The sequence below is a fragment of the Rana temporaria genome, chromosome 2 (assembly GCF_905171775.1).
Source record: "Rana temporaria chromosome 2, aRanTem1.1, whole genome shotgun sequence".
Lineage (NCBI taxonomy): Eukaryota > Metazoa > Chordata > Amphibia > Anura > Ranidae > Rana > Rana temporaria.
The window spans coordinates 81,971,014-81,994,777 of NC_053490.1; the positions used below are offsets into that span (position 1 = coordinate 81,971,014).

The following is a 23,764-nucleotide window of genomic DNA, read 5'->3' on the forward strand; positions in this document are numbered from 1 at the left end:
ACATGTCTCCTGGGAGCTTTTGGTCTGATGTGTGTACACACCATCAGACCAAAATCCCCGCGGACAGAGAACGCGGTGACGTAGAAGACACCGACGTTCTCAAACACGGAAGTGCAATGCTTCCACGCATGCGTCGAATCAATTTGACGCATGCACGGGAAATCGGGACGCTGGTTACACGTCATAACCAGCGGACATGTCCGATTAGGTGTACTAACCATCGGACATTTCCGACGGACATGTTTCCAGCGGACAAGTTTCTTAGCTTGCTAAGAAACTTTTGTCCGCTGGAAACCTGTCCGCTAGGCCGTACACACGGTCGGACATGTCCGCGGAAACTGGTCCGCGGACCAGTTTCAGCGGACATGTTCAACCGTGTGTACGCGGCCTGAGAGTCAATTTCATGTGTGTGTTTGCCTGCCCATTCTAATTTCTTGCCCTCAGAGTCCTGTTCCTGAGCTACTTACTTAGAAAATAAAATAGGAAATAGGTTTTTTTTCCTTCATATCTTCCATAAATCGCATTGCTAATTGCATATTGTACTTGTTTGTAGGCTAAATACTGACAATTGCACTTAAAACTGTAATATTGTAACTTGGAAATGCCTGTAAAAACATGGCTGTGCCAGTAAATGTCAGTCTGGTAGGTTGGCAACACTGGCAGGGTGTCCGGTGTTTGGTCACCTTTACAAATTTTCTGTTGGGTGAACTAACACTTTAACCATTTTAAAATACTGATTCAATTAACAAGGCCCTCCCTTAGATGCTTCAGGGCCATTGCGCTTGTCCCTTGTTTGAAGTGACCCCCAGAAACTGAGTTATATTACTGCATCAAATTTCATGAAGGGTGGTGTTGCAGTGGAAATTTAAATCTATTCCTGGTTAAAATAGGAAAGGAAAGAGGATCTCTATAGGTTGCAACACAAAATAGAAGCACTCAAGAAATATCCATTTTATGAATTAGGCAATCAAAACCTTGTCAGGATAGTCTTTTTTTAACACCAGAATTTCACAACGATCATCTTAGAGGGGGGGAAATTGTCACACAGATTAGCAGTAGAAAGTCACGTCTTCTTCCAGTCATCAGTTTAATTTGGTTTGAGTTGATTTTGTTTCTAAGTGTTGATTGTCATTTTCCCGGAAGGCTTTTAGAAACTTCTCAAGCATTCTTCTTTCTGTCATTTGTAAGAAATTTCATGTAAGTCGCTCAAAAAAAAAGCAATTTCCTTTTCAGAGAAATCATGGTATACAGAAGAATGATAAAGACATCCATTACCTTCATTAGGGACACTCTTTAGATAGCATGCCAGCTCTGCGGGATTCAGTGAAGCTACAAGACCAGAAAGGTCAACATACTCCTTTCCGAAATGTCTCTGATATGTGGTCAGCTGAGTTCTGTTTTGTTGGTTTCTGATATGAGCATATGTCACGGCAGGAACTAAAATGTCAAGGGAAATTAAATAGGACAGGTTTAAAAATTTGAGCTGTGCCTGCGTCAATCATCTTGGGTATAATTATTGTGCAGATGATACCATTATACAAAGGTCATATACAGTGGAGACCACACACAGAACTGATTGAAGGAACTAGAATCAGGCCTCGTACACGCGGCAGAGTTTCTCGGCAAAAACCAGCAAGAAGCTTTTTTTTTTGGACGAGGAAACCGGTCGTGTGTACACTTTTCAACGAGGAAACCGCCGAGGATCTCGTTGGGCCAAAAAAAAAAGCATGTCTTATTTTTCCCCGACGGCAATGGGAAAAGTTGGCTCGCCGAGATCCTCGGCGGCTTCACAAGGAACTCGAAGAGCAAAACGATGTGTTTCGCCCGTCGAGTTCCTCGGCCGTGTGTACGAGGCCTTAGTCAATGGGCCAGATTCAAGAAGCAATTGCGCCCGTGTAACCATAGGTTACACGGCGCAATTGCTTACTTGCTCCGGCGTAGCGAATGCTCCTGATTCAGGAACATCGCTACGCCGACTGCAGCCTAAAATCTGCGCGGCATAAGGCTCTTATGCCACGCAGATTTTAGGCTGCATTCTAGCGAAAACCGCTAGGGGGCGCTCCCATTGTGATCTGTGTATAGTATGCAAATTGCATACTAACACCGATTCACAAACTTGCGCGGGCCCTGCGTACGCAAATTACGTAATTTGCGTACGTCGGGTTACGCGTAACGTTACACATCCTAATAGCAGGCGCAGCCAATGCTATAGGATGGCCACGTTCCCGCGTCGCGACGTTCAAATTTTACGTCGTTTGCGTAAGTGGATCGTGAATGGCGCTGGACGCCATTCACGTTCACTTTGAAGCAAATGACGTCCTTGCGACGCCATTTGCCGCAATGCACGTCGGGAAAGTTTCCCGACGGAGCATGCGCTCTACGCTCGGCGCGGGAGCGCGCCTGATTGAAATGATTCCCGCCCCGGCGGGATCATTTACATTGGGGCACCCTTACGCCGGGAAAGTTAACACAGCGCCCCCGCAATTTACGGAGCTTCTGCTCCGTGAAACGCGGGCAGCGCAGAAAATTTGCGCGGGCGCAGGGCAAAAATGCTGCCCTGTGCCTGCGTAAGAAAGGCGCAGATTCTTACTGAATCTGGGCCAATGTTTCTAGTGCCCCAAAAATCAGTCGTAATTCACTGACTGGCTTTCAGGAAACGTTTAACCTTTTCACTGACAGCAACACGTGGGATAGAATGGCTTCTAGCTGGCCAAGTCAGTATGCCATATGTTGCTTGTATTTAACCCCTTCAATACCGGGCTTTTATACCCACCTCAATACCGGGCGTATTCTGGCACTTCTCTCCTACATGTACAAATCATCATTCTTTTGCTAGAAAATTACGCAGAACCCCCAAACATTGTATATGTTTTTTTTTAGCAGACATCTTAGGGAATAAAACGACAGTCATTGCAACGTTTTATCTTGCACGGTATTTGTGCAATAATTTTTCAAACGCCTTTTTTTGGGAAAAAAAATGGTTTCATGAATTAAAAAAATAACAAAACAGTAAAGTTAGCACAATTTTTTTGTAAAATAGGAAAGATGATGTTACGCCGAGTAAATAGATACCTAACATGTCACGCTTTAAAATTGCGCACACTTATGGAATAGCGCCAAACTTTGGTACTTCGTAGGCGATGCTTTAATTTTTTTTACAGGTTACCAGTTTAAATTTACAGAGGAGGTCTAGTGCGAGAATTGTTGCTGGCACTCTAACGCACGCGGCGATACTTCACATATGTGGTTTGAACGGCGTTTACATATGTGGGCGGGACTTACGCATGCGTTCGCTTCTGCGTGTGAGCTACCAGGGACAGGGGAGTTTTATTTATTTATTTGTAATTTATTTTTTGACACTTTTTTTTCACTTTTATTCCTATTACAAGGAATGTAAACATCCCTTGTAATAGGAAATGTGTGTGACATGTCCTCTTTATAGAGAGATGCGGGGTCAATAAGACCCCACATCTCTCCTCCAGGCTGGAAAGCATGAGATTGTGAAAAAAAAAATCACTGATCTCATGCTTACTAGCCGCAATCGCGGCTTTGTTTACTTCTGGGTACCCTGGTGTGACGTCATCACATCGCACCCGGGCCTCCGACGGTCATAGAGATGACTGATGACCATCTGGTCACCAGTCATCTCTATGCTTCCTAGCCTGCGCCAGACGATTCTTTCTCCGGGCCCCCGATGGCATGGGAGAGCCTGGAGAAGCACCGGATGGCGGCGGGAGGGGGGGGATGTCCCCTCCCGCCGCCTAAAAGAACGATAAAGCGGCGGAACCGCCACTATGATCATTCTTATAGCCGGCACGAAAGAATGATATCTGAATGATGCCTCTAGCCGCAGGCATCATTCAGATATCACTGCACAAAGCCCAGGACTTCATATGACGTCCACCCAGGATGGAAGATCCCCTCTGTGGACGTCAAATGACTATGGGCTAGTAGTGAAGTGGTTAAGTGATCCTGAATTTATAGAAAAATTGTTGCTGATCGTAGCTATTCACCTGAAATGTGATCCACTTTCCAACTTGCCTCTGTTCTTGTCCTATCTCCTCTGCTTCCACCACTTCTTTTCACTCTGGCACTTCCCCCGCTCTCTAAAACGCCCCCACCGCTCCAATCTTCCCCCTGTTACTCCGATTCTCCACCCTGGCAACACCTATCCTCCAGTGCCCACTGCAGCGCTGCCTGCTTCTCTTCCTCTCCCTCCGGCTGGCTGTCACCTTCTGTAGGGAGCTACAGGAAAATTGTTTGTCAGAATAGATCCCCCCACCACTCCCATCCTCCCCACCTAATTTAGATTCCCCTCCTGCAGCACAGATTCCTTGGAACCCCACACAGCCCTGCTTCTCTTCTTCTCCCTCCTGCCGGCTATCATCTGCTGTTAGGGCACAGGGAGATTGGTTTCAGAACGAAGAGCAGGGAGTTGGTCAACTTTTACCAATCCCTTCATTTCCTGAATGAACACAGTGGAGAGTGCAAAACCTGGTGCAGCTGTGCATGGGAGCCTCTAACTTCAGCTTGCTCAATTAAGCTTTGACACTAAAACCTGGAAGTTGGTTTCTGTGCAGAGCTGCACCAGGTTTTGCACTCTCCAGTTTTAGTAAATCAACCCCAGTGAGTGATCAGTACTGAAATTTTGTTTACTATGCTTCCGTTTGTGAATAAACAGATGAACTTCCTGTTCGTCTATTCTGCAGTGCAGCTGAAGCTTCAGAGAAAGGGATTGAGGAATCTGTGTCCTTAATCACGTTCTTTGTCTCAAAAGTATGACACTAGGAGTCTGTTGAGACTTTTAACATTTCACCAAAGCCTCCTCACCAGAATAGGATTGTTTAAAAAAAAAAAAAAACAACACACAATTAAGGGCTCACACAGGTGCTCAGGATGGAGCGTTCTGTATCGGGACGTAGCAGCTGTATGAACATAGACCGAGGTCCTAATTTGACAGTTTTCCAGGGGAGCAGCTGAATGCACAGTGGACTCAGGGCTGCGCACCTGCACCTACATGCCTATTCATTTTGGGCCTGTGGCTGTGTTCATAAAGCTGCCGTGTCCCCATAATGTAATATAGTCTGCCTCCATGCAACTCTAGCCACATAAATAAACTGCTGATTCATATTTTTTTTAAACCACATCACCCATGTGAATGACCCCCAGAGCATTATATATTAACTCAATATTTTTATCTAAGTTTTAGTTGGAATTTAGTTGAAATTCTATAAGTTATGTTGTGTTGGTGTCCGGTAATAATAATTATAGTGCATCTTTAGCAAAAATATTGATTTGATAATCATTTGCACAATTATCACAGGACCTACAAAATCGGTAGCACCATCTTTTTATTCTACCAGTCCTATGCTTTCAGAAAATGTATGGTTTGGGGGGGGGGGGGGGGGTGCCAGAATATGTATGGTTTAGGGGGCGTTTCAGAAAATGTATGGTTGGGGGGGGGGGGGGATTCAGAATATGTATGGTTTAGGGGGGGGGGGTTTCAGAAGATTTATGGTTTAGGGGGGGGGGGTTTCAGAAAATGTATGGTTTGGGGGGGGGGGGGGTTTCAGAAAATGTATGGTTTGGGGGGGGGGGTCAGAATATTAATGGTTTAGGGGGAGGGGGTTTCAGAAAATGTATGGTTTGGGGGGGTCAGAATATGTATGGTTTGGGGAGGTCTTTTACAACCTCTAAAAGACGTAAGTGAAAAATGATAAACTCCAGGGGCCATATTCCCGTAGATTTTGGGCGGGCGTCGCGTAAGCCATTTACACTCCGCCGCCCCAACCTACAGGAGCAAGTGCTGTATTCCCCAAACACTTGCTCCGTAGTTTGGGGCGGCGGAGTGTAATTGGCCCGGTGTATCCCCGCGTAACTCCAAGGGGGCGGCTTGTATTTAAATTAACCCCCCCCCCCCCGATTCGAACGAACTGCGCATGCGCCGGGCTTAAAATAGCCCAGTGCGCATGCTCCAGTTCTCGGCGGAAAACGTCAATGACGCCGACGTGTGCGTCATTGACGTAAAGTCGTATTCAAGAACGACTTAGGGAAACGACGTACCCGACGGGAAAAGACGACGCGGACCCGACGCCATACTTAACATGGCGTACGTGGGACTGGCGTAAGGTTACCCCTCATACAGCAGGGGTAACCTTACGCTTACGCAAACAACATTAGCGACGGTTACGCGACGCGAATTCGTTCGGGAATCGGCGTATCAGGCTCATTTGCATAAACAAATGAGACCTGAATGTAAACGCCACCTAGCGCCCGGCTGGGTAATTACATTTAAGATCCGACAGTGTAAGTGACTTACACATGTCGGATCTTAGGCGTATCTATGCAAAAATGATTCTAAGAATCACTCGCATAGATACGCAGGCCAAAAAAGAGAGATACGACGGAGTATCCTGAGATACTCCATCGTAACTATACTCAGAATATGGCCCCAGATTTTTTGAGTAAGCTACTTATTTACAGTTTTGCATACCTTCGATTTTCACCATTTTGCGAGAGGCGTCATTTTAAAAAAAAAATGTATTATTATTTATTCAAACCTAAAGTAATCTAATATCACTTATCTGGCGCTTGGATAAATTAATACAATTAAAAATAAAACAAGCAGCTGCTATAATCACAAAAAAAAATGATACTCATAAGCCCTAAAAGTCCATGTCTGATGAGCCATAAGGCTAAAGCAGCGCTATGCAGTGTTTAGACTTAAAAGAAAAAACACTGGTCGGTTTGGTCCGATGAAAAGGTCCTTCAGTCTGTTTTCATCGGTTTTGACCAACTGTGTGTACGCGTCCTTATACAGCTTGCTAACTGATCCGTGACTGCTGTCCCTCTCTGCCAATCTCTTCACTGGCTTCCCCTAGCCAAACATATCAAATTTAAAATACTAACCATAACGTACAAGGCCATCCACAACACTGCCCCCAGCTATTTCCCCAACCTCATCTGCAGATATCGCCCAAATCGTCCTCTCTGCTCCTCCCAAGAGCTCCTGCTCTCTATCTCCCTTGCTACCTCCTCCCACACTCGCCTTCAGGACTTCTCCAGAGCCTCTCCCATCCTCTGGAACTCTCTGCCCCAGTATGTCCGGTTAGGTTCTACCCTGTCTGCCTTTAGGCGATTCTTGAAAACTCATTTATTCAGGGAAGCTTATCTCAACCCCACCTAAGAACTGTACTTGAGTCACCGCCGTCAGATCATCTCTTGCAGCTATTACCTTTTGTACCACCTCCCCCTTCTTTTAGATTGTAACCTCTATGAGCAGAGCCCTCCTATTCCTTCTGTATTGAACTGTATTGTAATTGTACAGTCCCCTTTATATTGTAAAGTGCTGCATAAACTGTTGGCGCTATATAAATCCCATATAATAATAATACTGAACTCCAGGCAGATATAAAAAGGCACAACTGCAACTATGCATATCAATGTATATTTTAATGCAATCAGTGTGGTGATTGTTAACTCCATCTAGTGGCCATAGTTCGGTATTTTTCTGAAATAGCATATTAATTAAAAAACCGCATTATGGCCACTAGATGGAGCCGAGGATCATAGAAGATAATCATATTACAAACAACACAGTGATCATTTTGCTGGGCTAAAGCACAGCAACTACCGGTAGTTTTTATATATAAACCCATTTAATTCCCCAAGAGGCATGCAAGTGAATACCAGCACCATTTTCTCCACGTTACCCAGCTTTAAGTGGATTTACCCTTTACATTGGTAAAGGGCAGCCTGTGATGATGAAACTCTCAAGCTTGTGCTATGGAGTTCAACTGTTCTGCACACCTAGCTTCACTCTGGCACGTGACAGAGACTGAGAAAGTACACTGCATGCAGTGTTACAAAAAATGGATAAAGGGAAGGGAGTATTGTTGCAGAAAATACATTTGAGGTGTATTGATAAATAAATTTGTTCAATGAAAGTACCTTTTTTCTTTAGCAAAAAATGTTTGGTAAATATTACATTTGCCCACTAGATGGTACAAATTATCATAGAATTTCTTACAATACTTAGCACCATCTAGTGTCCAAATACAGCATTTTCCATTTTTAGGGCCAGTTCACACCAGACGCAGTTCTGTACAGTTCCGTGTGCATTTTTTCTGCACAAAATGCATGCACAGTGTTTTCCATGTATTCCAATGGCTCTAGTTGGCTCTAGTTCACACCATGCAGTCAGTTTCTGGTCAGATACTGCACCGGAAACTGACTGCATGGTGTGAACTAGAGCCAACTAGAGCCATTGGAATACATGGAAAACACTGTGCATGCATTTTTAGTGCAGAAAAAATGCACACGAAACTGTACGGCACTGCATCTGGTTTGAACTGGCCCTGTATCAATGAAAACATTCATCCAACACAGAAAATAACCATTAATTAATTTTTTTCTTCTTGCCCCATTTGCACAGAATTATTTTTCATTCGTTTTCACTGAACAATTTGCAATTTATTTTTTATAAGTACACTCTATAAAGTCTCTTTTACAAAAAAAAAAAAAAACTGTGCATGCCAGAATTTTTTTTTTTCAGGGTAAAATTTTACTTACATAAATATGGACACCAGCTGTATGGGATAAAATGCTCTTTGGGCCAGATCCACAAAGAACTTACGCCAACGTATCTATTGATACGCCGCGTAAGTTCTACGTCCCCCCGTCGTATCTTTGTTTTGTATCCACAAAACAAGATACGACTGAATGTGGGCTCGATCCGACTGACGTACGTCTTAGTACGCCGTCGGATCTTAGGTGCATATTTACGCTGGCCGCTAGGTGGCGCTTCCGCTGATTTCCGCGTAGAGTATGCACATTAGCTAGATACGCCGATCCTCAAACGTACGTCCGCCCGGCGCATTTTTTTACGTCGTTTACGTAAGGCTTTTTTCGGCGTAACGTTACCCCTGGGTCTATGAGGCGTACGCAATGTTAAGTATGGACGTCGGGACAGCGTTGAATTTTCCGACGTTTCCGTAAAACGTTCGCGAATAGGGCTTTGCGTAAATTACGTTCACGTCGAAAGCAGTGACTATTTGCGACGTGATTTCGAGCATGCGCACTGGGATACCCCCACGGACGGCGCATGCGCCGTTAAAAAAAAAACGTCATTTACGCGGGGTCAAGATGAATTAACATAAAACACGCCCACATCTTAGTCATTTGAATTTCGCGCCCTTACGCCGACACATTTACACTACGCCGCCGTAACTTACGGCGCAAATTCTTTCTGGATACGGAAACTACGCTCTAAGTTACGGCGGCGTAGTGTATCTGAGATACGCTACGCCTGCCTAAAGATAGGCAGATCTTTGTGGATCTGGTCCTTTGTTTTTTAGCCATTATATACAATTTGAGCCTTATCAAGACTACATTTTAAATGGCTAACTTCCTCCACATTTACAGAAATAACATGGTACATGTTAATATGATCCAGATGGAACTTACTAACTCCCTTTGCTGTGAGGTGTTTGGTTGAGTAACATCCGTATTTGTGAGTGACGTCATCCAGTTCTGGAGCACGAGGTTGAACTTGATAATGAAACCGTGACTCGGTGGCTAAAGGTTTTGGGATTTCTTTTCTCCAGTCCGGTGGAGCATCTATAGCATATTTCATTTGATAACCTGCATGCGATATTAGACACATGTAAATTGCTACGCACATTGATATCACCAATTCAAGACAGTTACAACTATAACTGATATTATAAAAAGAAAAAAAAGAATCAATATCTGCAAAGCTCCGTTACCCTGATATTGAAAAGGACAACTGGTCGTATTTACTCTAAAACCTTTAATCTATCAGCAAACATATGTTTATTTATTAAACTGTGAATGTATTGCATTCTAAAGACATATCTTTGAAGCTCACAAAGCACAACAAAAACCTTACTCATAAAACAGCAAATATAACATTGAATATCATGGTTGCTAAATCATTCCTTTAAATTCTGACATATAAAAAACAGACACAGGAACAGACTCAGTAAACCCGAATGAGCACTACCCAAGTCACAAGGCAGAAAAGAAAAGGGGGTCCCCTGGTTGGACTTTTAAGGCACTAATAGTATTCCAAAATATACAGGATATTGAGAGTAAAAAAAGGGTTTTATTCACAATTGTACATATTTATCAAAAAAAATGAAACATTGAATTAAAATACACAATTCCAATGGTTATCACCATATAGGTAAATACAAGAAAAACCTGCATTCTTTGCTGGGTTGGCAAGCTGTGAGGTTGTTCCTGTCAATAATTCAGTGTACTGTTTGACAGCGGACATTATTAGGTTTGTTGCGGATCTCATATAATCAGGGACCTCCATCCCAGTCCCAGTATATCCCTTCTGGCTGATCCACTGGCATCTTGATCTTTGGAATAATTTCTCCCTAACAGGATGAACATCCCAAACCTGCATTAATTGTACACCCCGATACCCTTCTTTGACTGGCAACCTCATTGCTTGAACCCAGCGTGTTGTGTATATTTTCAATTCTTTTAAAACGTATCGAATGAAATATTCATCATCCTTTATAATACATGAACTAATTGTCCTTCTCTACACACCCCTGAAGAAGGTTATTCCGAAACGCGTCGGCTGTAAAGAAGGTTCTTCTTGTATTTACCTATATGGTGATAACCATTGGAATTGTGTATTTTAATCCAATGTTTAATTTTTGTTGATAAACATTTTTGGCGTCAGGCCACCCATGGGGAAGAGAAACTACGCAATTCGGGCGACACACACACACACGCATTGCGCATGCACGGTTTCTCTTCCCCATAGGCGGCCTGACGCTAAACAGAGCTTTTTGTTTTTATCTCCTTGCAAGAATATTTATCACCTCTCGCTGATTACGAGAGTCTGTATTTTATTGTTATCAATAAATCCTCTTAATTTTTATACGCCTGCACTATGGAACTCTTTTTTTGTTTCTCTTCCACTGCGGTATACTCACCCCTATTCTGAGTGTGTATTTCATCACTACATACACATATCTGTGGCACTCTTGGAGGGACCTGCGAGCCGTGGTTTAGAGCCATCATAAGCGTGAGAGACGGATCTTCTCAGCAGTTCTTCAGGATAACCTTCATCCTACATGCCTGTTTGACCCCCCTGAGAAGGGCAGTCACAGGCTTTCTGGTAAGCCTTTTATTTTACTATCAGGTGATGGGCTGATTTCACGTCTCTTTGGAATTATTCAACACACATTGGACGTTCACAACATCCTTCAGAATTTTCCTTTGGACTTTTATCTGTTTGACCCATCGGACTTATTTATTTACTGATCCTTCACTATGTTACATTTAATATATGTTATTAGCATATATCCTTAGATCTTCACTTCATTGTTTTTGATTGTCACCCATTTTCCATAATTCATGTTTATTGATTTATTCACTTTGACTTAAGTTCCAGCGCTACACTGTTTGTATATATATCTACAGTACATAATATCAAAAGATTTAGAGAATCTAGAGAAATCTCTGTGCGCAAGGGACAAGGCCGAAACACAATATTTGATGCCTGTGATCTTTGGGCCCTCAGACGGCACTGCGTTAAAAACAGGCATGATGCTGTGATGGACATCACTGCATAAGTTCAGGTATACTTCCAAAAATACAAGGTAAAGCTCTATTCATGCAAAGAAGAAGCCATATCTGAGCATGATCCAGAAATGCTGTCATCTTCTCTGGGTCAAAGCTCATTTAAAATGGTTTGTTCCAAAGTGGAAAATTGTTTTGTGGTCTGACAAATTAAAATTTGACATTCTTTTGGCAACCATGGGCGATGCATCCTCCAGACTAAAGAGGAGAGGGACCTTCCGGATTGTTATCTGTGCACAGCTCAAAAGCCTGCATTTCCAATGGTATGGGGGGCATTAATGTACAAATGGCGGCGTTTTGTACCGCGATTTGCGGCGACAAAACGCCGCAATTGTGAATGCAGCTTACCCCCAGGTCCACATCTCCTATGCCGAACGCCGAAAGCCGCCTGAAAAAAAGGTCCGGGACTTGTTTTCAGGCGGCAGGCGTACGGCGTTCGGCGTGGAGATATGAACCATCTCCATAGAGGGCAATGTAAAATCATCCCTCCAGCGTCTTAGGGGCTGCTGCGGCGTCGCGCTTCAGGCGTATATACGCCTAGGTGTGAACAGAGCCTTACGGTCAAGGAAGCTGCTTCTGTTTGATCTGCAACTGCCATGGTGCTGCACATGTGATGAGTTACGACACCAGCCATTTGATGGTTTGACAGTTTGGTGGATGACACAATAAAATGTGACAACTAGCAATCCTGGCATTCTGGTAATGGAACTGTTTTTTAAACAGAGATTGATGGGTTTAGTTCCACTTAATGATTTACTGATATTCAGGGGCTCTGGGCTTCAGCAAAATGTCAGCCTCCTGTAGGAAGAAACAGGAACAATGCTGGAGACAATTTACAATTTTTGATTTTTTTTGGAGGGAAATAAAACACTTTCATGAATTAAAAAAAGAAATAAAAAATGGGTGGCTGTCCCTTCCTACTCCTTTCTCTCTATCCCTTTCCTCTCTATTCTCTTTCTGTTCTCTTGCCCTCTTGGTTCTGCTCGATCCTCTTCCTTTATTTTTTATAAGGCTACACGTACTTGTGCGGTTTATATGTAGCTGATTCACCAATGTGAATCGTAACCAGATGATTTGATGTTAATATACATTGTTAGTGTCTATATAACCAAGTCTCCCCGCTGGCTGTATCTTAAGAGAGAGTGTCTTCCCTGTTCTATGCCTACTAAAACTTTCATATGCCATCTTGTTTTTTTCTGTTCGACATTGTTGAAAATCAATAAAACTGTCAGTTTAAAAACCAAAAAAAAAAAAAAAAAAACAGTAAAGTTAACCCATTTTTTTTATTGTATAATGTGAAAGATGACGATTACGCTGAGTAAATAGATACCTAACCTGTCGTGCTTGAAAATTGCGCACACTCGTGGAATGGCGCCACTTCGGTACGTAAACATTTCCTTAGGCTACGCTTTACATTTTTTACAGGTTACCCGTTTAGAGTTACAGAGGAGGTCATGGGCTAGAATTTTTGCTCTCGCTTTAACGTTTGCATAAATACCTCACAAGTGTGGTTTGAATGTCGTTTACATATGCGTACGCAACCTGCGTATGCTTTCGCTTCTGCGTGCGAGCATGAGGGGGCGGGGGCACTTTAACCTTAAAAAAATGTTTTTCTTGATCACTGTTATTCCTGTTACAAGGAATGTAAACATCCCTTGTAATAGTAATTGGGCATGACAGGTCCTCTTTACAGTGAGATCTGGGGTCTATAAGTCCCCAGATCTCGCCTCTAGGCTAGAAAGCATGAGAGCAAAAAAAGACATTGGCTTCCCAGCCGAAAAAAAATAGCAGTGTTTACATCGCCCGGCCTCCGAAGGTCTTAGAGCAGTGGTCTCAAAGTACCGGCCCGCGGGCCATTTGCGGCCCGCGGACCAGTTATAAATGGCCCCCAGGCAGGGTGGAAGTGAGGGGAGCAAAAAAAAAAAAAAAATTTTTTTTTTTTTTGAGCTGGCGCCATCTGGTGGTGGCCGTTGGCATTACAAGTTAAACAGCAATTCTAATGTCATTTTACACTATTTTCACTGCCATCTTCTTCCCTCTAATTAGAACCCCCAAACATTATATATATTTTTTATCCTAACACCCTAGAGAATAAAATAGCGATCGTTGCAATACTTTGTTTCGCCGTATTTGCGCAGCGGTCTTACAAGCGCACTTTTTTGGGAAAAAATTACACTTTTTTAAATTAAAAAATAAGACAACAGTAAAGTCATCCCCATTTTTTTTTAATATTATGAAAGATAATGTTACGCCGAGTAAAATCATACCCAACATGTCACGCTTCAAAATTGTGTCCGCTTGTGGAATGCCGACAAACTTTTTTTACCCTTTAAAATCTTCATAGGCGACGTTTAAAAAAATCTACCGGTTGCATGTTTTAAGTTACAGAGGAGCTAGAATTATTGCTCTCACTCTACCAATCGCGGCGATACCTCACATGTGTGGTTTGAACACCGTTTACATATGCGGGTGCTGCTCAGCGCAAGCTCGTCGGGACGGGGTGCGTTTTCTGGCTCCTAACTTTTTTAGCTGGCTCCGAGATTCCAAGCAAATTTGTCAAACCCTGACTTACACCAGTGCTGGTGGTAATAATGCGCTCGCTGACACCAGTGCTGGTGGTAATAATGCGCTCGCTGACACCAGTACTGTTGTTTTTGAAGTTTGAAAGTTTGCATGCGGCCCCTCATGGCATATGAAAACTTGTCTTGTGGCCCTCAGGTAATTTGAGTTTGAGACCCCTGTCTTAGAGATTGCTGGGGACCATCTGGTCTACGGTACGCTCTATGGTAAACGGGTGATTCATTCCCTGGCTCGCTGATTGCACGGGTGAGCCGATAGAAGCACCAGAGGGCGGCAGGGGGTGGGATGTCCCCCCTTACCGCCTGTAAAAACAATCAAGTAGCCGAACAGCCGTTATGATTGTTTTTACTGTGCAGGGAATAGCCGGCAAAAAAAAAAAAGATATCTGAATGATGCCTGCAGCTGCACTGAAAGCCCAGGGCTTCATATGACGTCCAGCGGTATGGAAGTGGTTAAAGGAGGAGCTTTAGGCCCCTTTCAGACGGACGGATAGAATGGTGCTTTTAGCTGCGGATTTTCTATTTTTCTACCGCAGCTAAAAGCACACAATGTTTTCCTATGGCCCCATTCACACACAGCGTTTACGCACGATTACGTTACATGCGGTTTGGTGCGAATAGAAAAAATAGAATTGAATGCGTCCAGGTGCGATGTAGCGCAGCTATATGCACATAACCGCAGGTAATCGCAGTCTTTTTTGTCAACAGCGTGATAGCAGCGTTTTAGAATTCAAGGGACCCAAACAAAAAAAAAAGAAACAAATGGTTGCTATGGAAATGAATACCGCAGCTAAACGCAGCCGCAGTTAAACGCACGTAAACGCATGTAATCGCAATGTGCAAATGCAGCTAATCGCAGTGCCTGGAGCCTTGAATTTCACAAAACATTTGTAGTGCTTTTAACTGCGGCAAAACAGCCGTCCGTCTGAAAGGGGCCTTAGTCTCCCGCCAAATAATTAAAAGACAGCAGCTACAAATACTGTAGCTGTTGACTTTTAATATAAGGACACTTACCTGTCCAGGGATCCAGCAATGTCCTCACCTGAGCCGATTCTTCATTGGGCTTCATAGGGTTCAGGCACCAGCATCTTAACTAAGGGAAACCGGCAGTGAAGCTTTGCGGCTTAAGAGCAGTTTTCTGGGACCTCCAAAGTGTCCCAGAAGGCTGTGGCCAAAGGGGGGGGGGTTGAACTTCCGTTCAGATCGCTGCTTCGATCCGGCCGGAAGTGAGTAGCTGTGAAAACCAGGTATGCCCCCCCCCCCCCCAAAAAAAAGTGACAAATGTAGAAGAGGAGGGCGGAGCAAACAAGTGGAACTTCCCCATTCATCATCACTGTTGAATTTGACCTGTCAAAATGCTGTCAGAAGATTTACTGACTCACATTAATGTAACAGGTGCTGCAGGTTTAGTATTGCTTATTATCCCTCGCCTTGAAAACAAAGATTAGCTGTCCCATCACGCTGTACAGACATTTAACCTCAATACCAGTTTGACAGGACTGGAGAGGCAAGCTATTGAAAACATCAGACAAATACAGACATTATAACAGCATGTAGTATAAAACTGCTGCAATTTACTGGGCAATATTAGGGGGGAAACAACCCATTCCGTTTACAATAGAAATTAAATGCAAAACATTTGTGCATTAGTTATATATATATATAAAAAAAAACACAAACACACACACATTATAAATCACATTTTATGCCTTTTTTATAAGTGATCACATTCCCTCTGTTCAGCTGCATATGAGCTGGGGGGGAGGCTTCTCAGTCAATGGCTGGGGGGGGGGGTTCAGAACAAGAATGGTCATTGAAGGAGAACACACAGAGTTCCCAGCATAGCTAGAGAACTGACCACGCTGTGCTCTCCTGCTGGGTGCGGTCAGTTGTTAATAGGAAAGCAGAGGGACTGGCAGAAACACCAGGGATTTCACACAAAGGAAACAATACAAATACCTAGATTCAGAGACGCCGCCGCAACTTTAAGGCGGCGTAGCGTATCGTATTTATGCTACGCCGCCTTAAGTCAGAGAGGCAAGTACTGTATTCACAAAGTACTTGCCTCCTAACTTACGGCGGCGTAGCGTAAATGCAAATGAGGATGGGGGGGCGCGTTTTATGTTAATTACTCGTGACCCGACGTGATTAACGTTTTTTACGAATGCGCCATCCGTGTACATATCCCAGTGTGCATTGCTCCAAAGTACGCCGCAAGGACGTATTGGTTTTGACGTGAACGTAATTTACGTCCAGCCCTATTCACGGACGACTTACGCAAAGGACGTACAATTTTCAAATTTCGACGTGGGAACGACGCCCATACTTAACATTGACTAGGCCAACTAGGGGCAGTTTTATCTTTACGCGGCGTATCTCTTACGGAAACGGCGTATCTTTACTACGACGGGCGCACGTACGTTCGTGAATCGGCGTATCTAGTCATTTACATATTCTACGCCGAACTCAACGGAAGCGCCACCTAGCGGCCAGCCTAAAAATTACACTTTAAGATACGATGGCGTAGGAGACTTACGTTGCTCGTATCTTAGCCTAATTTAAGTGCATCTGGTTTCCAGAATACGCTTAAATTAACGCCGGCGTAGATTCAGAGTTACGACGGCGTATCTACTGATACGCCGGCGTAACTCGCACTGAATCTGCCTAAAAGAGAACAGGATGCTTTCTTCCACAAGTACATGGTACAGCAGGGACATATCAGGAATATGAAGTGTTGGGGTAACAAACGCTTTAATGATAATTCAGTATTTCTCATGGATTTTTATAACTCATACTGGGTCACGGGTCCTAACTGACAGAACCGGCTGAACTAAACAAAGCCAAAAATCTGGTTCTATTGTGAACAAGATACATGTATAGTAGTATAGTAGTACTTTGAGTACGGGTACAGATCTACAACAAGTAACAGAACTGTAGTAGACTAGTAACCGTCTAGTTGAAAAATGTGTATAGCTGTAAGTAAACTGATAGTAATGTGAGCTCCATTTACCCCACACCCCTTTGTCTCCTATGATTCCAGTACAAAGATAGTTTTAGTTGGGCTCCTTTTCCAACAAAGCTGTTCTGCCCACAGATGCCATATGGCAGATCTTGCGTATGCGCATTTAGTACAAGAAGGGTCTAACGATTATTTTGCGTAGGTGGCAGACTTAGCATAAGATGATAAACACAGCATTTAGAAAATTCTATAAGGCACCTGAAAGAACCCAAGAACTAGAATTGGGGACACATGCCTACTGGAAACACAACTCTATAATAAAAATGCAATGGTCGTTCTCTGGCACTGGATGCAGGGTGGCACTATTAAGATGCAACCACAATGGCATCTTCCTGCAATACCGAGCCTCAATATATGTTCCTGTGCATTGGGAGGCTCCTACTCAGAATCATACCTTGTGGTATCCCAAGATAGTCCCCTTTGTATGTAGAGAGATACTGGGATGTCATTACTCTCTGCACCTCTGCAATAGATGGCGGCTTAATCCAAGCTGAGCGACTGTCTTCTGAAATCTTTTTCTCCTGATGAGGTAACCGCCAAGCTGCAAAAGTCTGAAGATAAAAAGGATTTACTAAAGATTGAAAATAGCTATAAGGTTTAACATTGTACATTGTCTTTAAAGTGGTTGTATAGTCATTTTTTTAACCTTTACCTACAGGTAAGCCTACAATAAGGCTTACCTGTAGGTAAAAAAAATATCCCCTCACAATGAGCTGCTGACTGCAGCAGCGCATGCGCACAGGGGATTCTCAGCTAAAAGCCTGGCAGACGGCGGACCTTGCCGGAAAGAAGTCTCCTGCGCCCATGCGCAGGAGTGACGACATTGCGGCTCCAGACACTCACAGCGCTGGAGCCGCGATACCCAGAAGACACGCTGAGGCAACATGTCAGCTACCTCGGCGTGGACCAGGTGAGTTACTGACGCCTCGTTCTAAGGTAAGTATTTCATAATGAGCTAGTATAGGGTGCATACTAGCTCATTATGCCTTCTGCCTTACAGGGGTAAAGAAAAAAAATTCCGAGGGTATACAACCGCTTGAGGGTCGGTTCACACTAGTGCAATGCCAGACATCGCATGTGATTCGCACTGCAAAAATTCCAAGGGTATACAACCGCTTGAGGGTCGGTTCACACATTGATTCGCACTGCATTGCTGTGCAGATCACATGCAATGTCTGTGCATATCGCATTCAGACCAAACTGGTGCAGGGCCTTTTTTTGTTCACACCCATGAGATCCGATTCTGCAAATCGCACTGCGTCGTTAACTTAACATACACTCCGCAATCAGTTTGCATGAACAGGTTACGATTTCGATGCGGTGGGAATTTGCAGTGAATTTGCACCGCAGCTAGTGTGAACCTTCCCTGATAAATAATTCTGTGTTTTTTATCCTTAGAATCGGAGTTCAGTGATACATCATCCATATACTCAACCCTAGAGATAAGATTACAATATCAGAAGCCACTTGTAAAACATTCATGACATATAAAAACACAAGGGGCCTGATTTACTAAGCTATGTGCGCTGCGCTGGTTCATGCATTAATTAGTACTCCGGGTGGAGGCTTAATCAGGCGCATGAACCAGCGTAGCAGCCGGCGCATTGAAACTAATATGTAAAGCCGCGCCGAACTCCCTATAGAAGTCTATGGGAGAAATCAAAAGTGTTCATTTTAAAGGCTAATCTGCAAGTTTTGTCCTAAAAAGTGTTTGGGGACCTCAGTCCTGCCCCAGGGAACATGTATCAATGCTTTTTTTATTTTTTAAAACGGCCGTTTTTTCGGGAGCAGTGAAATTAATAATTCTTAAAGTGAAACAATAAAAGTGAAATATTCCTTTAAATTTCGTACCTAGGGGGGGTGTAATGTCAGCATGTGAAATAGCGCATTTTTCCCGCACTTAGAACTCCCCCTGCACAAAGTGACATTCAGAAGGAAAAAAGTCATTTAAAAATTCACACGCGGCTATAATGAATTGTCGGCTCTGACAATTCTAAAGGGATTCATTCATAAAACAAACAAAAAAATGTGTAGGGGTTCCCCCAAATTAAATTACCAGACCCTTCAGGTCTGGAATGGATATTAAGGGGAACCCCGCCGTAAAAACCAAAAAAAAAAAAGACGTGCGGTTCCCGGCAAATATCCATTCCAGACCCTTCAGGTCTGGTGTGGATTTTAAGGGGAACTCCACCCCAAATTGAAAAAAAAAATGGCGTGGAGTCCCCCTAAAAATCCACACCAGACCCTTATCCGAGCACGTTGACCTGGCCGGCCGCAGAAAAGAGGGGGGGACAGAGTGCGGCCCCCCCCCCTCTCCTGAACCGCACCAGGCCACATGCCCTCAACATGGGGAGGATGTCCCCATGTTGATGGGGACAAGGGTCTCATCCCCACAACCCTTGCCCGGTGGTTGTGGGGGTATGCGGGCGGGAGGTTTATCAGAATCTGGAAGACCCCTTTAACAAAGGGGACCCCCAGATCCTGACCCCCCCCCTGTGTGAAATGGTAATGGGGTACATTGTACCTCTACCATTTCACCCCAAAAAAAATGTCAAAGTGATAAAAATGACAGTAGCCGGTTTTTGACAAATCTTTTAATAAAGTCTTCTTTTCTTCTTTCCTTCGGGGTTCTTCCGCTGCTTCTTTCTCGGGTCTTCTCGTCCACATCTTGCCCGACGTCTTCTTCTATCTTCTCCGTCCGTCCTTCCGCCTTCTGGTCCCGCATCTTGCCCGTTGTCTTCTCCGTCCGCCTCCTCGTCCGCATCTTGGGTCTTCTGCGGTCTTCTTCTCGGTCCGCCGCCTTCTCGTCCCCTGCGTTTGAATTGTAATTGGCCGCCGTTTTCCCGCTCCTGGGACCCGCCCCCCCTCTGACGCCACAAGTAAACTCCTTAGAAGGTCATGTGCGTCAGAGGGGGGCGGGGTCACATGAGTGTGACACGGCGGGAACTTCTTCTCCGGGCGGCGCGATTGAAATTGAATTCCCCCGCTGTGTGACGCTCTGCGACCCCGCCCCCCTCTGACGCACATGACCTTCTAAGGAGTTTACTTGTGGCGTCAGAGGGGGGCGGGTCCCAGGAGCGGGAAAACGGCGGCCAATTACAATTCAAACGCAGGGGACGAGAAGGTGGCGGACCGAGAAGAAGACCGCAGAAGACCCAAGATGCGGACGAGGAGGCGGACGGAGAAGACAACGGGCAAGATGCGGGACCAGAAGGCGGAAGGACGGACGGAGAAGATAGAAGAAGACGTCGGGCAAGATGTGGACGAGAAGATAGAAGCAGCGGAAGAACCCCGAAGGAAAGAAGAAAAGAAGACTTTATTAAAAGATTTGTCAAAAACCGGCTACTGTCATTTTTATCACTTTGACATTTTTTTTGGGGTGAAATGGTAGAGGTACAATGTACCCCATTACCATTTCACACAGGGGGGGGGTCAGGATCTGGGGGTCCCCTTTGTTAAAGGGGTCTTCCAGATTCTGATAAACCTCCCGCCCGCATACCCCCACAACCACCGGGCAAGGGTTGTGGGGATGAGACCCTTGTCCCCATCAACATGGGGACATCCTCCCCATGTTGAGGGCATGTGGCCTGGTGCGGTTCAGGAGAGGGGGGGGGCCGCACTCTGTCCCCCCCTCTTTTCTGCGGCCGGCCAGGTCAACGTGCTCGGATAAGGGTCTGGTGTGGATTTTTAGGGGGACTCCACGCCATTTTTTTTTTCAATTTGGGGTGGAGTTCCCCTTAAAATCCACACCAGACCTGAAGGGTCTGGAATGGATATTTGCCGGGAACCGCACGTATTTTTTTTTTGGGGTTTTTACGGCGGGGTTCCCCTTAATATCCATTCCAGGCCTGAAGGGCCTGGTAATTTAATTTGGAGGGACCCCCTTTTTTTTTTTTTTTTTTTTAATGAGCAATGACTCTATTCTTTATAGCCATGAGTACTTTAACCACTTGCCCACCGGGTTAATTCTGGCACTTCTCTCCTTCATGTGAAAATCACAATTTTTTGGCTAGAAAATTAATCAGAACCCCCAAACATTATATATTTTTTTTTAGCAGACATCCTAGGGAATAAAATGGCAGTCATTGCAATACTTTTTGTCACACCGTATTTGCGCAGCGGTCTTACAAGCGCACTTTTTTTGGATAAAAATCACTTTTTTGAATTAAAAAATAAGACAACAATACATTTTGCCCAATTTTTTTCTATATTGTGAAAGATAATGTTACGCCGAGTAAAATGATACCCAACATGTCACGCTTAAAAATTGCGCCCGCTCGTGGCATGGCGTCAAACTTTTACCCTTTAAAAAACTCGATAGGCGACGTTTAAAAAATTCTACAGGTTGCATTTTTTGAGTTGCAGAGTAGGTCTAGGGCTAGAATTATTGCTCTCACTCTAACGATCGCGGCGATACCTCACTTGTGTGGTTTGAATACTGTTTTCATATGCGGGCGCTACTCGCGTATGCGTTTGCTTCTGTGCGCGAGCTCGTCGCGACGGGGCGCTTTAAAAAATTTTTTTGGGGTTTTCTTATTTATTTTTATTTAGTTTTATAATGTTTTACACTGAAATAAAAAAATAAAAAAAAAATGATCAGTTTTCTTCCTATTACAAGGAATGTAAACATCCCTTGTAATAGGACTAGTGTGTGACAGGTCCTCTTTATGGAGAGAGGCGGGGTCAATAAGGCTGGAAAGCATGGTATTGAAAAAAAAAAAAAAAGATCTCATGCTTTCAGCTGCAATCATGTTCGTTCACCACAGTGGTGTAGTGTATAGCACTTTGACCTAGCAGCAAAAGAGTCGTTGGTTCGAATCCCGCCCGTGACAGCATCTGCATGGAGTTTGCATGTTCTCCCTGTGCCTGCGTGGGTTTCCTCCCACAATATAAAAACACGCTGTAAATCGGTTCCGGTCTAAATAAGCCCTAATATGCAGTAGTATATTAAGGTTTGGTTCTGCCCTAGGCCTGACTACATATCTGCACCTCCTAATAGAAAAATGACCCACCCCTTCCTGTCAAGGTCACACCCTGTTTTTGTATAACCCCGCCCAGTAATTTTCAGGGGACCCACACACTAGTTCTGGGGGGGGCACTGGATTCCCTTAACCACTTCCATACCAGGCACTTACGCACCTTCCCGCCCAAGCCAATTTTCAGCTTTCAACACTGTCGCACTTTGAATGGCAATTGCGCGGTCATACAACACTGTACCCAAACAAAATTGGCGTCCTTTTTTCCCCACAAATAGAGCTTTCTTTTGTTGTTATTTGATCACCTCTGCGTTTTTTTTTTGCGCAACAACTAAAAAAAGACTGCAAATTTTGAAACAAAAAAACCTTTTTCTTTTTTTAGGTTAATTTTTTTGTAAATAAGTTTTTCTCTTTCAATTACGGGCACTGATATGGCGGCACTGATGGGCCCCGATGAGATGGCACTGATGGACATCGATGAGGTAGTACTGACGGCACAGATGAGGTGGCATTGATTGGCGGCGCTGCTATGCGGCACTGATGGGCACTCATAGGCGGCACTGATGGGCACTCATGGGCGGCACAGATGGGCGGCACTTATGGGTGGCACTGATGGATACTTATGGGCGGCACTTATGGGTGGCACTGATGGATACTTATGGGTGGCACAGGTGGGCACTGATAGGTGGGCACTGTGCATGGATGGGCACTGTGGGGTGGCACTGATTTTCCCAGTCAGTGCCCATTTGTGGGCACTGATTGGCATCTTTTTTCTTATTTTTTAATGCTTTTTGTTTTTTTGTTCTATATTTTTTTTGTTTTTGCACACCCTGGTGGTCCAGGGTGGGCATCCCTGGTGGTCCAGTGTGGTGATCCGAGGGGGGGCTGCGCTGATAAACAATCAGCGCGAACGCCCCCTGTCAGGAGAGCCGCCGATCGGCTCTCCTATACTCGCGTCTGTAAGACGCGAGTGAGGAAGAGCCATCGATGGCTCTTCCTGTTTACATCGTGATCAGCCGTGATTGGACACGGCTGATCACGTGGTAAAGAGTCTCCGTCTCCGTGAGAGACTCTTTACCGAGATCGGAGATGCAGGGTGTCAGACTGACACCCCGCATCACCGATCGCCGCGCTGCGTGCCCCCACAGGCGCGTGCGGCATGAAATCCTGCAGGACGTCCTGTCAGGATTGTGTAACCACTTCCCGGACGTAAATCGGCCATAGGCTGGGCGGGAAGTGGTTAATTTGCATAGTTTTTCTCTCACTTCCTGTTTGGCTATGGGGCAGGAAGTGAAGGCAAATCTCCCCAATTGGACACAGATAATACAAAATAAACTGACAGGGCCTATAACCCTCCCTCACTCTATCCAAAATGAAAGAAAATAAAACTTGTTGATTATAGTTCTAGTTTAAGCACAAATTTCATAGAGTTTTATTGAGAGCCCTAAGAAAATATAACCATGCCAATAGGCCAGGATAGAGCGTTGCTAATATGTAGGAATGTGTGTGTTAGAGCACCCCACCCAATGTTAACTAAAAAATTATTAATTTGCAAATAAGTATTA

General features: G+C 44.4%; 1 protein-coding gene across 1 annotated transcript in view; it reads right to left on the bottom strand.

Moving 5' to 3' along the window:
- Positions 1-936: 936 nt before the first annotated feature.
- TEX26 (testis expressed 26) overlaps positions 937-23,764 on the bottom strand; it is a 77,008-nt gene continuing 54,180 nt past the window's right edge. The window contains exons 5-8 of the mRNA XM_040340458.1: positions 17,618-17,774; positions 9,466-9,642; positions 1,276-1,437; positions 937-1,174 (exon numbers count right to left, since the gene is read on the bottom strand). Of these exons, the coding sequence (XP_040196392.1) occupies positions 1,083-1,174; positions 1,276-1,437; positions 9,466-9,642; positions 17,618-17,774 (588 nt within the window). The 3' untranslated portion in view covers positions 937-1,082. The remainder of the gene's footprint in view (positions 1,175-1,275; positions 1,438-9,465; positions 9,643-17,617; positions 17,775-23,764) is intronic.